Source organism: Aotus nancymaae, unplaced genomic scaffold (genome assembly GCF_030222135.1).
Source record: "Aotus nancymaae isolate 86718 unplaced genomic scaffold, 86718_ANA_hifiasm-v0.15.2.pri h1tg000028l, whole genome shotgun sequence".
Classification (NCBI taxonomy): domain Eukaryota; kingdom Metazoa; phylum Chordata; class Mammalia; order Primates; family Aotidae; genus Aotus; species Aotus nancymaae.
In genome coordinates, this window is record NW_026988441.1 from 23966414 (window position 1) to 23982902 (window position 16489).

At 38.7% G+C, this 16489-nt stretch overlaps 2 protein-coding genes and 1 pseudogene across 3 annotated transcripts in view; 2 read left to right on the top strand and 1 right to left on the bottom strand.

Moving 5' to 3' along the window:
- The window catches only part of LOC105726271 (zinc finger protein 675-like), a 29452-nt gene extending 17604 nt beyond the window's left edge, over nucleotides 1–11848 (top strand). The window contains exon 4 of one of the 2 annotated variants that reach the window (XM_064381541.1): nucleotides 409–3445. In XM_064381541.1, the coding sequence (XP_064237611.1) occupies nucleotides 409–428 (20 nt within the window). In that variant the 3' untranslated portion in view covers nucleotides 429–3445. Of the gene's footprint in view, nucleotides 1–408; nucleotides 3446–9317 lie in introns of those variants that run through there. The other variant, XM_064381540.1, reaches the window with a different exon arrangement.
- Nucleotides 1–16489, bottom strand: part of LOC135276758 (zinc finger protein 675-like) — a 166818-nt gene that overhangs the window by 58088 nt on the left and 92241 nt on the right. The gene's annotated exons all lie outside the window — the stretch shown is intronic.
- On the top strand, nucleotides 14060–15916 carry LOC105726291 (ubiquitin-like; annotated as a pseudogene).

Below are 16489 nucleotides of genomic sequence, written 5' to 3' on the forward strand. Positions count from 1 at the left end.
AAAAGTGAATATAGCAGATGACACAGATGAGGGGTCCAAAGGTCAAAGCGAAAGCTAGTTCTTAAAATAGCAATTTTGGAATCTGTGTTTTGAAAGAAATGGTTTTTGGAAAACCTGAGTCTTTATTTGTTCTCACATTTGAGCATTTTCTGTCGTATGCTTTTAAATTCTCTAAGGTTTCTATTTACTTTTTGGTGATCTTCATTCAAGTTTTCAGTGAGAATCAATGTCCTCTTCATGGCATATAAGAGACTATGCAATCTGAGTGCTTATTTAATTTTTTTGGAGACATAGTAATATCTGCATAATTTTGAGCAATTTGATGTTAAATAATTTTTTAAAATCATTATTATTATTATTATTATTATTATTATTATTTTGAGATGGAGTTTCTCTCTTGTTACCCAGGCTGGAGTGCAATGGCGTGATCTCAGCTCACCGCAACCTCCGGCTCCTGGGTTTAAGCAATTCTCCTGCCTCAGCCTCCTGAGTAGCTGGGACTACAGGGATGCACCACCGTGCCCAGCTAATTTTTGTATTTTTAGTAGAGACAGGGTTTCACCATGTTGACCAGGGTGATCTCGATCTCTTGACCTGGTGATCCACCCACCGCCGCCTCCCAAAGTGCTGGGAATATAGGCATAAGTCACCAGGCCCGGCCTTTTTTTTTTTTTTTGAGACAGAGTTTCCCTCTTGTTACCCAGGCTGGAGTGCAATGGTGCAATTTCGGCTCACCAAAACCTCTGCCTCCTGGGTTCAAGCAATTTTCCTGCCTAAACCTCCCAAGTAGCTGGGACTACAGGTGTGCGCCACCATGCCCAGCTAATTTTTCTATTTTTTAGTAGAGACGGGGTTTCACTTTGTTGACCAAGATGGTCTCTATCTCTTGACCTCGTGATCCACCCGCCTCGGCCTCCCAAAGTGCTAGGATTATAGGCATGAGCCACTGTGCCTGGCCTATTTTTCTGCATCATATCTGAAATGTATGAGAAGTGGTTTCTTTTCCTTTTTTTTATTTTTGAGACAGAGTATCACTGTATTGCTCAGGCTGGCACGCAGTGGCACAATCTCGGCTCACTGCAACCTCTCCCTCCTGGGTTCACGCATTTCTGCTGCCTCAGCCTCCGGAGTAGCTGGGATTACATGTGTGTGCCAATACACCTGGCTAATTTTGTATTTTCAGTAGAGATGGGGTTTCACCATGTTGGCCAGGCTGCTCTTGAACTCCTGCCCTCAAGTGATTTGTCTGCCTCCGCTTCCCAAAGTGCTGGGATTACAGGTGTGAGCCACTGTTCCCAACCTTTATTTTTTTTCTGCACATTTTACCTTGTTTGTATTTCTATAATCTTAAAATGTAGTCTTGAAATTTTAAAGTATGCCATTTTTCTGTTTTTTTTCCTCATGCTTGCTTTGACTAATTAAAGTATATCATAGTTTCATGTAAATTTTAAAATTATGTTTTTTATTACTGTGAAAAACAAATGCCACTGGAATTTTGATAAGGAGTTTATTGAATCTATAGGTTACTTAGGATAACATGGCACTTTAATAATATTTATTCTTTCAATTTATAGACATAAAATATCTTCAAATTTATTTATGTCTTTTCGACTTCCTTTCATTTATATATTTCTCGTAAAAATTTTGTACCAACTTGGTTAAATTTGTTCTCAGAAATTTATTATTTTAATGCTATTGTAAATAAGATTTTTTTCCTTTACTTTATCAGAGATTTTAAGTTTATGGAATCTTAACTTGTATGTTAATTTTATATTTTTCTAATTTACTGAGTATATTTAGTAGTTTAAACAAGTTTTAATTGTACTGTTTATGTTTATATATATGATTATGAGCTACAACCAGCAACTTTTAACTTACTTGTCTTTAATTTCAGTGGCTCTTTTTCATTTTTTAACTAATCTGCTACATACTTTCAGTGTTACATTAAACTAGCATCATTGACAATGGGCACAATATAGTTTTGTATTGGCAACTATGTACAGAAGGAGAAAACACCTTAAGTTTGTTGTTGTTAATTTTGTTTTTTTTTTGAGGTGAAGTCTCGCTCTGTCACCCAGGCTGGAGTGCGGTGGCATGATCTCGGGTCACTGCAACCTACGCCTCCCGGGTTCAAGTGATTCTCCTGCCTCAGCCTCCTGTGTAGCTGGGATTACAGGCACATGCCACCACATCTGGCTTATTTTTTGTATTTTTAGTAGAGACGGGGTTTCACTGTGTTAGCTAGGATGGTCTTGATCTCCTGACCTCGTGATCCACCTGCCTGGGCCTCCCAAAGTGTTAGGATTATAGGTGTGAGCCACCACACCCAGCTCAAGTTTTTATAAACTGGTTTCAGAAGGTAAAGATCTTCTTTTGTTTGACCCTAAGGGTGATGGGCTGCTCTTTGGATTTTTAGTAGAGAGGGCTTGTAGCTTTGTCATAAGGCTGCTTGGTCTAGGGTCTACCTTTAGTTGGCTTGTCATAAGAAACTTGGGTAGTTTAAGTTCCCATTTTATTTTTCAGACAGACTGATTTTTGTGGGGGGACTTCATTCTGTAGGGCAGACACTAGACCAGGTTTCTGCAGTCAAGTCTGCATATCATGGGCCTTTTATCAAAATGTGGATGATTATGGCTTTCAGCGAGTACCAGAAAGGATCTTTTCAGGTCACTGGGTGGGTTTCTAGGTAGGCAGAACTAACCATAAAGTGTGACTGAGGGAGCTGGAACTGAGTCATTGAACTGCTTCGGAGACCACAATAAAGGCCAAGGTCTGCAGGCCTGCCTACGTGGCTATAAATGGGTATCTTCCCACTGGCCTCTGAAAAAGCAGGATCTTTCCCAGACTTTGGCTGGTAGGAGTTTGGGATGGTTACATACTAAGTTCAGGTTTCTCAGTGGGACCAAGTTGGGTGGGCTGTGTCCTAGTCTGTAGTTAGGAACAGGATCCTGTAGTTTGCACCTGAATGAGGTCACGCCTTCTGAAAAGACTTTTCAATCTTGGGCTGTGTGAGCGTTCCACAAGTCTTTCTCTGGATCTCAAAGCTATCAAAGACACTTATTTTGAGATGGAGTCTTGCTACATAATTCAGGCTGGTTTTGAAATCCTAACCTGAAGCAATTCTCTAACCTTAATGTAGCATGTATCTTTCATTATAGTTGTGAGCCATGATACCTGGCTATCTCATAAACGCATTTTTGTCAGGGATGGCTGACAAATTGTCTTGCTGTGCAGGAGATAACAAAATAGGGCACCTTTTATTCTCCCATCTTACTGATTTCTTTTTTTTTTAAATTGCATTTTAGGTTTTGGGGTACATGTGAAGAACATGCAAGATTGTTGCATAGGTACACACATGTCAGAGTGATTTGCTGCCTTCCTCCCTTTCACCTATATCTGCTATCTCTCCCCAACTCCCCACCCCATGCTGTCCCTCCCCTGGCTCCCCCCAACAGACCCCAGTGTGTGATGCTCCCCTCCCTGTGTCCATGTGTTCTCATTGTTCAACACCCGCCTATGAGTGAGAACATGAGCTGTTTGGTTTTCTGTTCTTGTGTCAGTTTGCTAAGAATGATGGTTTCCAGATTCATCCATGTCCCTACAAAGGAGACGAACTCATCATTTTTGATGGCTGCATAATATTCCATGGCGTATATGTGCCACGTTTTCCCTGTCCAGTCTATCATTGATGGATATTTGGGTTGGTTCCAGGTCTTTGCTATTGTAAACTGTGCTGCAGTGAACATTCGTGTGCATGTGTCCTTATAGTAGAAAGATTTATAATCCTTTGGATATATACCCAGTAATGGGATTGCTGGGTCAAATGGAATTTCTATTTCTAGGTCCTTGAGGAATCACCACACTGTCTTCCACTGTCTCCCTATATATTTTTATTCTCCATTTTCTATTTCAAATTTGTCTGGAATTTTAGATGCAGAAATTTAGAACAATATGTTAGAATTTACATATAATGCCCGAAGTAAATTAGATAATTAGTAGGTACTCCATATTTACTAAAACAGTTAACTTACAAATTTTAACACACTGTATAAAAAAATAATTCTATGATTTGCACCCACTTTCTCCAGCCTAATAATATATAGCTAAATCATATAATTTATTCCCAAATATTTGTTTTATATATCAGACACTCTAACCATATTCTGCAATATATATATTTATGTATTTAACATTGATATATATTTAGCATTATATATAAATTTAGCAATGTAAGGCTAATTTTTGCTTCTAAAGTTGGATTACAGCAGTTTCATTTTGTGTAAGATTAGCATGTCTTTAAAACATAAAATTGTCTCTAGTTTTTGTTTTTGTTTTTTTTTTGAGATAGAGTCTTGTTCTAGGCTCACTGAAACTTCCGCCTCCGGGTTCAAGTGATTCTCCTGCCTCAGCCTCCCAAGTAGCTGGAATTGCAGGTGCTCACCACATCTGGCTAATTTTTGTATTTTTAGTAGAGATGGTTTTTCACCACATTGGCCAGGCTGGTCTTCACCTCTTGACCTCAGGTGATCCATCTGCCTCAGTCTCCCAAAGTCCTGGGATTAGAGGTGTAAGCCATCACACCCAGCATTCTAGTTTTTTTAGATGATTCTTTATTAAAAGTTTCTCAGGCCATTCACGGTGGCTGAAGCCTGTAATCCCAGCACTTTGGGAGGCCGAGGTGGGTGGATCACGAGGTCAAGAGATCGAGACCATCCTGTCCAACATGGTGAAACCCTGTCTCTACTAAAAATACAAAAACATTAGCTGGGTGTGGTGTTTTGTGCCTGTAGTCCCAGCTACTTGGGAGGCTGAGGCAGGAGAATTGCTTGAGCCTGGGAGGCGGAGGTTGAAGTAAGACGAGATTTTGCCACTGCACTCCAGCATGGCGACTGGTGACAGAGTGAGACTCTGTCTCAAAAAAAAAAAAAAAGTTTCTCAGAGTCTTTCACTTATGATAACACTGCATTTTCTCTGGAATTATACTGCCGTATAGCATATGCCAAGGATTCAGAATATCTGCCTTCCATGAGTAGTTACAGTCAAATATTACAGTTACCTAGACATATTATTTTTAATGCTACATAAATGTTTTCCTGCAAGAATTCATGAGTAAACATTTATCTCTTATCAAATAGTTTTGTCATTCTGTATTAGTGTGCTTTTTCAGTTTAAAATCTGTTTATTGATGCTGAAGAGGATGTGGAGAAATAAGAACACTTTTACACTGTTGGTGGGAGTGTAAACTAATTGAACCATTGTGGAAGACAGTGTGGCACTTCCTCAAGGACCTAGAAATAGAAATTCCGAGCCAGGCGTGGTGGCTCACGCCTGTAATTCTAGCACTTTGGGAGGCTGAGGTGGGTGGATCACCTGAGGTCAGGAGTACAAGACCAGCCTGGCCATCATGGTGAAACCCCGTCTTTAAAAAAAAAAAAAAAAATAGAAATAGAAATTCCATTTGACCCAGCAATCCCATTACTGGGTATATATCCAAAGGATTATAAATCATCCTGTTATGAAGACACATGCACACATATGTTCATAGTGGCACTGTTTACAATAGCAAAGACCTGGAACCAACCCAAATGCCCATCAATGATAGACTGGACAAGGAAAACGTGGCACATATACACCATGGAACACTATGCAGCCATAAAAAATGATGAGTTTGTGTCCTTTGTAGAGACAAGGATGAAACTGGAATCCATCATTCTCAGCAAACTGACACAAGAACAGAAAATCAAACACCACATGTTCTCACTCATAGGCAGGTGTTGAACAATGAGAACACATGGACACAGGGAGGGGAACATCATACACTGGGGTCTGTTGGCAGGGTCTATGGGAGGGACAGCAGGGGGAGTTTCGGTAGGGATAACATGGGGAGAAATGCCAGATATAGAATGGGTGATGGGGAGATGGAAGCAGAAAACCACATTGGCATGTATGTACCTATGCAGCAATCCTGCATCATCTGCACATGTAGCCCAGAACCTAAAGTACAATTTAAAAAAAAATCTGTTTATTTTGTTTTTTTTTTTTAACCATTTTAGACAATTTTCAAAATTCTGTTGTATACTCTAAGTCAATGTGGGGTTTAATTAAGAGATAAGCAAGCCATATGTTTATCCCAGTCAGATAATATATATGTATTTGTCTATAAATATGACCCCAATTTTGATTATGGATTATCTTGAATGTATTCTTTCTTAGCTGATTTTCAATGGTGGTTTTATTTTGTTTAAGTGATTAGTCATGGAGATAGTCTTATTTTCAGCTTCTATTTAATAATAAATATATATTTCTTTTGTGTGAGAGAGATACTTTTGTGATTCGAAGGTAATTTACGTAAAGATTTATAATTCTGCCAGGTGCGGTGGCTCACGCCGGTAATCCCAGCACTTTGGGAGGCCGAGGCGGGTGGATCATCAGGTCAAGAGATTGAGACCATCCTGGTCAACATGGTGAAACCCTGTCTGTGCTAAAAATACAAAAAATTAGCTGGGCATGGTGGCGTGTGCCTGTAATCCCAGCTAATCAGGAGGCTGAGGCAGGAGAATTGCCTGAACCCAGGTGGCGGAGGTTGCGATGAGCCGAGATCGATCCATTGCACTCCAGCCTGGGTAATAACAGCAAAACTCCCTCTCAACAACAACAAAAAAAGATTTATAATTCTGTATTTTTCAATTTTATCTTTAAAACAAAATGTTGTAAAACTACATAAAATAAATTTTACCATCTAAAATCTATTTAAGTTTATATTTCATGGCCAGGCATGGTAGTGACTCACATCTTTGATCCCAGGATTTTGGGAGGCTAAGACAGGAGAATCACTTGAGCCCAAAAGTATGAGACTAGCCTGGGAAGTGTATGGAGATTCTCTTTCTGCAAAAGAAAAAAAAAAAAATTAAAAAATAGCCAGGCATGGTGGTGTGCACTTGTGGTCCCAGCTTCTTGGGAGACTGATGGTGAATAATTACTTTAACCTGAGAGTTTGAGGCTACAGTGAGCCATAATTGTGCCACTTTACTGAAATTGGGCGACAGAATGAGAACCTGTGTCAAAGAAACTACACTTCAGGCACCTTTAGCATATTTATATTGTTATGCAAATGACTTCTATGAATTTTTCATCTTGTGAAACTAAAACTCAATACCCATGAAGTAATAACTGCCCATTTTATCCTCTCTCCAGCCCTTGACAAGCACCCTTGTAGCTTTAGTTTCGATGAATGTGACTAATTAAGATACCTCACATAAGTGGAATCATATAGTATCCATCATTTTATGACGGACTTCATGTGACATAATATTCTCAAAGTTTATCTTAAAATGTAACAAGATTTATTTAAAGGTAAATAATATTCCAGTGTGAGTCCATGTGTGTATAACTTTTCTTTTTTTTCGGTGGCCTAGGCTGGAGTGCAGTGGCACAATCTCGGCTCACTGCAGCCTTGACCTCCTGGGTTCAACTGATTCTCCTGCCTCAGCCTCCCACGTAGCTGGGACTACAGGCTCGTGCCACCACACACAGCTGATTTTTGTATATTTAGTAGAGAAAGGGTTTCACCATGTTAGGTAGGCTGGTCTCAAATTCCTGACCTCAGGTGATCTGCCCAACTCAGCCTCTCAAAGTGCTAGGATTATACACATGAGCCATCGCTAATGAGATTTTTGTAGAGATTATGTTGAATTGGTTTACCACGTTTGGTTTCATTGACATCTTTGAAAAATAAGTGTTTTCACTCTTGATCCAAGAATATGTGGAAGACAGTTTTATTTTCATGTTTTTTGGATTTGCCAGTTTTATTTTTGCTTTTAATTTTTTGTTTCATTCAGTTTTGGTCAGAAAATATTTATAAGTTTGGTCTTTCTAAATTTATTTATTTTTGTTGTTTGAGAGAAGATGTTACTGTGTCACTCAGGCTGGAGTGCAGTGGCATTCTTTGGCTCACCGCAGCATTAACCTCCTGGGCTCAAGTGATCCTTTTACCTCAGTCTCCCAAGTAACTGGCACTACGCACATGCACTACCATACTTCGCTAATATTTCAATTATTTGTAGAGACAGGGTCTCGCTGTGTTGCCCAGGCTGGTGTCAAGTTTCTGGTCCCATGTGATTCACCTGGGTCGTCCAAAGTGTTGAGGTAATAGGCCTGAGCCATTGCACCCAGCCAGTATTCTGAAATCTAATAAGACTTGATATGTGTCCTAACAGAATACACCAGGTGCAAATAAAAATACTGTGTATTCTCTTACTTTTGATTAAAAACATTTCTACAGGTCTGTTAAGCCTATCTGGTGTGTGATATGGCTTGGATGTCTATGTTGTCTAAACCTCATGCTGCAGTGTAATCATTGTTGGTTGGGGACGAATGAAGGATTTGCTGGGAGGTGCTTAGTTCTTGAGGGCAAATTCCTCATGAATGAATGGCTTGACACCATCCTCTTGTTAATCAATAAGTACACTGGTAATTCAAGTAAGAACTGGTTCATTTAAAAAACAAAAACCTGACTTCTGTACCTCACATTTCCTTTGTATGTTACCATGTGATATGTCCAGTTAATCTGTGCATTCCACTATGATAGGAAGCTTCCTGAGACCCTCACCAGAAGCAGATGCTGGCCCACGGTACAATCTGCCAAACTGAGCCAAATGAACCTTTTTTCTTTATAAATTATCAATTCTCAAGTATTCCTCTATATTTAAATAGTTGTAAGTAAATTTTAAAAATTGTAAGTAAAGGCCGGGCGCAGTGGCTCAAGCCTGTAATCCCAGCACTTTGGGAGGCCGAGGTGGATGGATCATGAAGTCAACAGATCGAGACCCTCCTGGTCAACATGGTGAAAACCCATCACTACTAAAGATACAAATTAGCTGGGTATAGTGGCGCATGACTGTAATCCCAGCTACTCAGGAGGCTGAGGCATGAGAACTGCCTCAACCCAGGAGGCAGAGGTTGCGGTGAGCCGAGATCGTAGCGTTGCACTCCAGCCTAGGTAACAAGAGTAAACTCCATCTAAAAAAAGAAAAAAAAATTGTAAATAAATAAATTCAATAATTGTAAGAAGTAAAGTTGCCAATTTACTTCTAAAAACATTATGTTATATTGGGGAGTAAAAAATGGTGTGTTGGATAAATGTGATGGAATTTCTTTTTTTCTGTGTAGCTGTTTGCATTGTACCTACCTGGGGCAATGCACACACTTAATCACGGCCTATGGTACCATCTTGCTTGTATACTTTGTGTAATTTTATAGGTTATATTTGGAAAGTCTATTTATCTGAGTCTGTAATGTGTTATTTTTATTTCTTTCAGTAATGTGTTCTCATTTTGCCCAAGAGTTTTGGCCAGAGGAGAACATTAAAGATTCTTCTCAAAACATGACACTGAGAAGATATGAAAAAGGTGGAAATCAGAATTTTCAAATAAACGGCTGCAAAAGTGTAGATGAGTGTAAGGTGCACAAAGGAGGTTATGATGGCCTTAACCAGTGTTTACCAACTACCCAGAGGAAGCTGTTTCAATGTGATAAATACGTGAAAGTCTTTCATAGATTTTCACATTCAGATAGACATTATAAGATCAAACATATGGAAAATAAACATTTCAAATGTAAAGAATGTGGTGAATCATTTTGCATGCATTCACACCTAACTCAACATAAAAGAATTTATACTAGAGTGAATTTCTGCAAATGTAAAGCAAAGCTTACTACACATAAGAGAATTTATACTTGTGAGAAACTCTACAAATGTCAAGAATGTGACAAATTCTCAAACCTTACTGAATATAAAAATAATTATCCTCGAGAAAAATCATATGAATGTGAAGAATGTGGCAAAGCTTTTACCCATTCCTCAACTCTTACTACACATAAGAGAATTCACACTGGAGAGAAACCCTACAAATGTGAAGAATGTGAAAAAGCTTTCAACCGATCCTCAAAACTTACTGAACATAAGAAACATCATACTGGAAAGAAACCTTACAAATGCGAAGAATGTGGCAAAGCCTTTAGGCAGTCCTCACAGCTTACTACACATAAGGTAATTCATACTGGAGAGAAACACTACAAATGTGAAGAATGTGGCAAAGCTTTTAACCGATCCTCAAACCTTACTAGACATAAGAGAATACATACTGGAGAGAAACCCTACAAATGTGAAGAATGTGGCAAAGCCTTTCATCAGTTCTCAAATCTTATTGCACATAAGAAAATTCATACTGGTGAGAAACCCTACAAATGTGATGAATGTGGCAAAGCCTTTCATCAGTTCTCAAATCTTACTGCACATAAGAAAATTCATAGTGGAAAGAAACCCTACAAATGTGAAGAATGTGGCAAAACTTTTGCCCATTCCTCAACTCTTCCTAAACATAAGAGAATTCATACTGGAGAGAAACCCTACAAATGTGAAGAATGTGGAAAAGCTTTTAACCGATCCTCAAACCTTACTGAACATAAAAACATTCATACTGGAGAGCAACCCTACAAGTGTGATGAATGTGGGAAAGCTTTTAAACGATCCTCAAATCTTACTGAACATAAGAAAAATCATACTGAGGAGAAACCCTACAAATGTAAAGAATGTGGCAAAGCTTTTAAACGCTTCTCAGCCCTTACTACACACAAAAGAATTCATACTGGTGAGAAACCCTACAAATGTGAAGAATGTGGCAAAGCTTTTCACCGATCCACAAAACTTTCTGAACATAAGAAACTTCATACTGGAAATAAACCCTACAAATGTGATGAATGTGGCGAAGCTTTTACCCGTTCCTCAACTGTTACTAAACATAAGAGAATTCATACTGGAGAGAAACCCTACAAATGTGAAGAATGTGGAAAAGCTTTTACCCAATACTCAACTCTTACTACACATAAGAGAATTCACACTGGAGAGAAACCCTACAAATGTGAAGAATGTGAAAAAGCTTTTAAGCAATCTGCAAACCTTACGGAACATAAGAAACTTCATACTGGAAAGAAACCCTACAAATGTGACGAATGTGGCAAAGCCTTTAATCAGTTCTCAAATCTTAGTAGACATAAGAAAATTCATACTGGAGAGAAACCCTACAAATGTAAAGAATGTGGCAAAGCTTTTAAACACTCCTCAGCCCTTACTACACACAAAAGAATTCATACTGGTGAGAAACCCTACAAATGTGAAGAATGTGGCAAAGCTTTTCACCGATCTTCAAAACTTTCTGAACATAAGAAACTTCATACTGTAAAGAAACCCTAAAAATGTGAGGAATGTGGCAAATCTTTTATCCAATCCTCAAAACTTAACATAAGAAAATTCATACTGGAGAGAAACCCTATAAATGTGATGAATGTGGCAAAGCTTTTAATCGATCCTCAAAACTTACTGAACATGAGATAATTCATACTGGAGAGAAACCCTATAAATGTGAGAGATGTGACAAAGCTTTTAACCCATCTGCGAATCTTGCTAAACATAAAAATATTCAGCTGGGTGCGGTGGCTCAAGCCTGTAATCCCAGCACTTTGGGAGGCTGAGGAGGGTGGATCACGAGGTCAAGAGATAGAGACCATCCTGGTCAACATGGTGAAACCCCGTCTCTACTAAAAATACAAAAGAATTAGCTGGGCATAGTGGTGTGTGCCTGTAATCCCAGCTACTCAGGAGGCTGAGGCAGGAGAATTCCCTGAACCCAGGAGGCGGAGGTTGCGGTGAACCGAGATCGTGCCATTGCACTCCAGCCTGGGTAACAAGTGAAACTCTGTCTCAAAAAAAAGAAAAAAAATTGGAGTGAAAATCTACAAAACTGAAAGATGTGACAATAATTTTGACAACACCTTAAACTTTTCTAAATATAAAGAAAGTCATACTGGTGAAAAATACTAGAAATGTAAAAAATGTGCAAAGATTAAATAGTTTTCACACTTGGTTGTACATAAGATAATTCATACTGGAGAAAACTAAGTGTGAAGTATTTGGCAATACTGTTAATGCCCAAAACTTATTGCACAGGAAAGCATTTATACTTGAGAAAAATTGTACAAATACAAAGAATATGGAATAGCCATTAATATCTGCTCACATCTTAATATCAGAATGTTGGCACTTAATAAAAGCATTATAAATGCAATTGCTGTCAAAAAAAAAACAAAATGTAAGCCTTTAAAGTTAAGTGTATTCATTTTGAAGACAAATATTACAAACATAAAGAAGGTTGTAGTGCATTTATGTGTATCACAGATCTTATCACCCACATTTTGTACTAGAGAAAAACCCTGAAGCAGTTGCTCACACTTTGTTCAACATCAGGCATTCTATATGGGAGAAAAACTCTGCAAATGTAATAAATTTGGGAAAACATACTTTTCAAAACCTGTGGCTTAGAAAACACAAGAGAGTTTATACTGAAATATGTTTTTGCAGGCCAGACATGGTGGCTCATGCCTGTAATACCAGCACTTTGGGAGGCTGAGGTGGATCACCTCAGGTCAAGAGTTTGATAATAGCCTAGTCGACATGGTGAAACCTCATCCCTACAAAAAATAAAAAAATTACCCAGGCATGTTGGCTGGTGCCTGTAATGTATTCCCAGCTACCTACTCAGGTGGCTGAGGCAGGAGAATCGCTTGAACCTGGGAGCAGTGAGCCAAGATTGTGCCATTGCACTCCCACCTGGGTGACAAGAGTGCAACTCTGTCTTAAAAAAATAAATTTGTGTATATATATATATATATATATGTGTGTGTATAAATACACACATATATATATTTGCAGATACAGTAAATATAAAACTATTTTAATACAAGGTTTATGTAAATATCAGATAATTTACAGTAAAAATATCTAAGGCACCGACAGTGAGACATTACAATAAATCAGACTGCTGAGTATAAAAAATAATCCAGAGCTAAAGTTGGCAGATAAATTATCTTTATATAACTGTAAAAGATGCAGAAATTTTTTTGAAAAGTTATAATTACATTCAAAATATACTTTTAGCTGGGCATGGTGGCTCATGCCTGTAATCCCAGCACTTTGGGAGGCTCAGGCAGGCGGATCACCATTTGGTCAGGAGTTTGAGACCAGGCTGATCAAAATGGAGAAACCCATCTCTACTAAAAATACAAAATTAGGTGGGCGTGGTGGCACACACCTGTAATCCAGCTACTCGGGAGGCTGAGGCAGGAGAATCACTTCAATCCAGGAGGTGAAGATTGTGGTAAGCCGAGATGATGGCATTGCACACCAGACTGAGCAACGAGAGCAAAACTTCATGTAAAAAACTTTATATATATATATACTTTAAGAAAAAGGATTTGTAACATGAATAATGTCATAATTTCAACTGTCAAATTACTTCATGCTCTTCATTCCTGTTGTATGAGACTTAAATTAGGAGGGCATTCATTATGATCTTTTCTATGGAAGGGTAAGGACATTAAAATGTAAGATAAATGATAAATATCTAAGTTGAGAGTCTCTTTTTAACATCAGTGGTGCAGGAGGTAGGTCTTCAGAATAATATTCTGCATTATAGTGAGAAAAAAGCATTTTAGTTTAGTTTTTTTTTTTTTTGAGATGGAGTCTCTCTGTCATCCAGACTGCAGTGCAGTGGTGCAATTTCAGCTCACTGCAACCTCCATCCACCTCCCAGCGTTCAAAGGATTAACCAGCCTCAGCTTCCTGAGTAGTTCGGATTACAGGTGTGTGCCACTACGCCCAGCTAATTTTTGTATTTTTAGTAAAGCCGGGGTTTCACCACGTTGGTCAGGCTGGTCTCAAACTCCTGACCTCGTGATCCACCAGCCTCGGCTTCCCAAAGTGCTGAGATTACAGGCGTGAGCCACCATGCCTGGACAAAAGAAGCATTTTAAATTTTAGTTGAAATTAGTAGCATATCATTTTACTAATTTTACTGTTATGTAATAAAATGTTGTATATTCTTAAAATTTAAATTATGTGTCAATTTTTAAAAAAATTTTATTTAACGTGCTTAGAGAATTGTACATTTAATAAAGTGTTAATATTCCACTACCTATTTCACCTTACGCCAGGGTGTAGGCAAAAGATGGTAACAATATATAATTTGGTAACATTATGAACAAATATTTCTAGGAATTCCTTTTGCCAGTGACTTGAAACTGCAAAGTTAAATAATATTGTTCCCAGCTGGGCGTGGTGGCTCACGCATGTAATACAAGCACTTTGGAGGCCAAGGTGGGCGGATCACCTGTGTCTTAATTAGATTTTCCTATTAGTATGTTACTGGTTTCTTATAAATCCTAATTTGATTTTTTATATACATTCAGTAGAATTGGTACCAGTTCATCTTGCTTATATGTGGTAAAATTTGCAAGTGAATTTATCTGATTCAGGGCTATTCATGTATTTTTATTAGTAATTCAATTTCATTATACATTTTTGCTCTGCTCTACATTTTTGTTTCTTAATGGTTCAATTTTGGGAGACTGTGTGTATTTATGAGTTCATTTATTTTCTCTAAATATTTTACTTTGCATGCATGGAATTGTTCATAGTAGTCTCTGAGGATGTTTTGTATTTATGTGGAATTAGCTGTGCTTTCATATATTTAACATTTAAATACAGGCAGAATCAAAGTTTGACAAAAGTCACATTCCCTCATGTTAAAGATGTGAATAAATCAGGTACAGGGCAAATGCACTGTAAGCCAATAAACGCCACATACAACAAAAATCGCACAGCTAACAACATACCAGACAGGGAAATGTTGTGAGCTTTTACTCTAAGAGCTACAATAACACAAGGATGCCCACTCTCTTCAATCTTATTAAATATAGTACTAAATGTCCAAGGCAGAGAAATTATGAATAAAATCAAATGTATACATATTGGAAAAAAATCAAATTATTGCTGCATGCAGATGACATCTTAAGTATAGAAAAACCTAAGACATTACTGAGAACCATTGGAATAAACAAATTTTTTAAACTGGCAGAAAATCAACATACAAAATTAGTAATATTTCTGTACACTCATGATTATCTGAAAATGAAATAAAAAACCAATCCCTGTTACTGTTTGGCAACTTTTGAGTGTTAAAAAAAAAAAAGAAAAAAGCAAAGTGGCCGAGTTGCAGACGCAGAGATGCAGATCTTTGTGAAGACCCTCATGGGCAAGACCATCACCCTTGAAGTCGAGCCCAGTGACACCATTGAGAATGTCAAAGCCAAAATTCAAGACAAGGAGGGTATCTCAGCTGACCAGAAGCATCTGATATTTGCCGGCAAATAGCTGGAGGATGGCTGCACTCTCTCAGACTACAACATCCAGAAGCAGTCCACCCTGGCACCTCGTGCTGCACCTTCCAGGTGGCATTATTGAACCTTCCCTCCGACAGCTCTCCCGGAAATACAAGTGCGACAAGATGATCTGCCTCAAGCGCTATGCTTGCCTGCACCCCCCGTGCTATCAATTGCCGCAAGAAGAAGTGTGGCCCCATCAACAACATGCACCCCAAGAAGAACGTCAAATAAGCCTCTTCCTTCCTGGAAGGGCCGCCTCCTGCCCAGGTCCCGTAGCCCCAGAGCCTGAATAAAGTGTCCCTTTGGTTGACTGGAGCAGAAAAAAAAAAAAAATAGACAAAAAAAAAAAATCCCATCTACAATTACCATAGTTACTAGACTTTGAATTAAATGTAACTAAAAAGTTGAGACATGTTAAAATATAAATAACCTTAAGGTAAAAAATTAAATTATACACAAATGAAAAAATTACAAATATCAGCCAAAAAAAACCCTATCAAAGTACCAGTGACATATTACGTAGAAAATTTTCAATATTGCCGGGCGTGGTGGCTCACACCTATAATCCCAGAACTTTGGGAGGCCGAGGTGGGTGGATCACGAGGTCAGAGATCGAGACCATCCTAGTCAACATGATCAAACCCCGTCTCTACTATAAATACAAAAAGTATTAGCTGAGCATGGTGGCATGTGCCTGTAGACCCAGCTACTCGGGAGACTGAGGCAGGAGAATTGCTTGAACCCAGGAGGCGGAGGTTGCAGTGAGCTGAGATTGTGCCACTGCACTCCCGCCTCGCACTTGGCGACAGAGTGAGACTCTGTCTCAAAAAAATAAAAATAAAAATAGCCGGGCGCGGTGGCTCACGCCTATAATCCCAGCAGTTTGGGAGGCCAAGGCGGGTGGATCACAAGGTCAAGAGATCGAGACCATCCTCGTCAACAAGGTGAAACCCCATCTCTACTAAAAATATGAAAATTAACTGGGCATGGTGGCGCATGCCTGTAGTCCCCACTACTCAGGAGGCTGAGGCAGGAGAATTGCCTGAACCCAGGAGGCGGAGGTTGCGGTGAGCTGAGATTGCAGCATGGCACTCCAGTCTGGGTAACAACAGCAAAACTCCGTCTCAAAAAACAAATAAATAAATAAATAGAAATAAAAATAAACAGTATGAAGATTTTTTAAAGAGCCAGAAGTATAGTGCAGAGAAGGCTA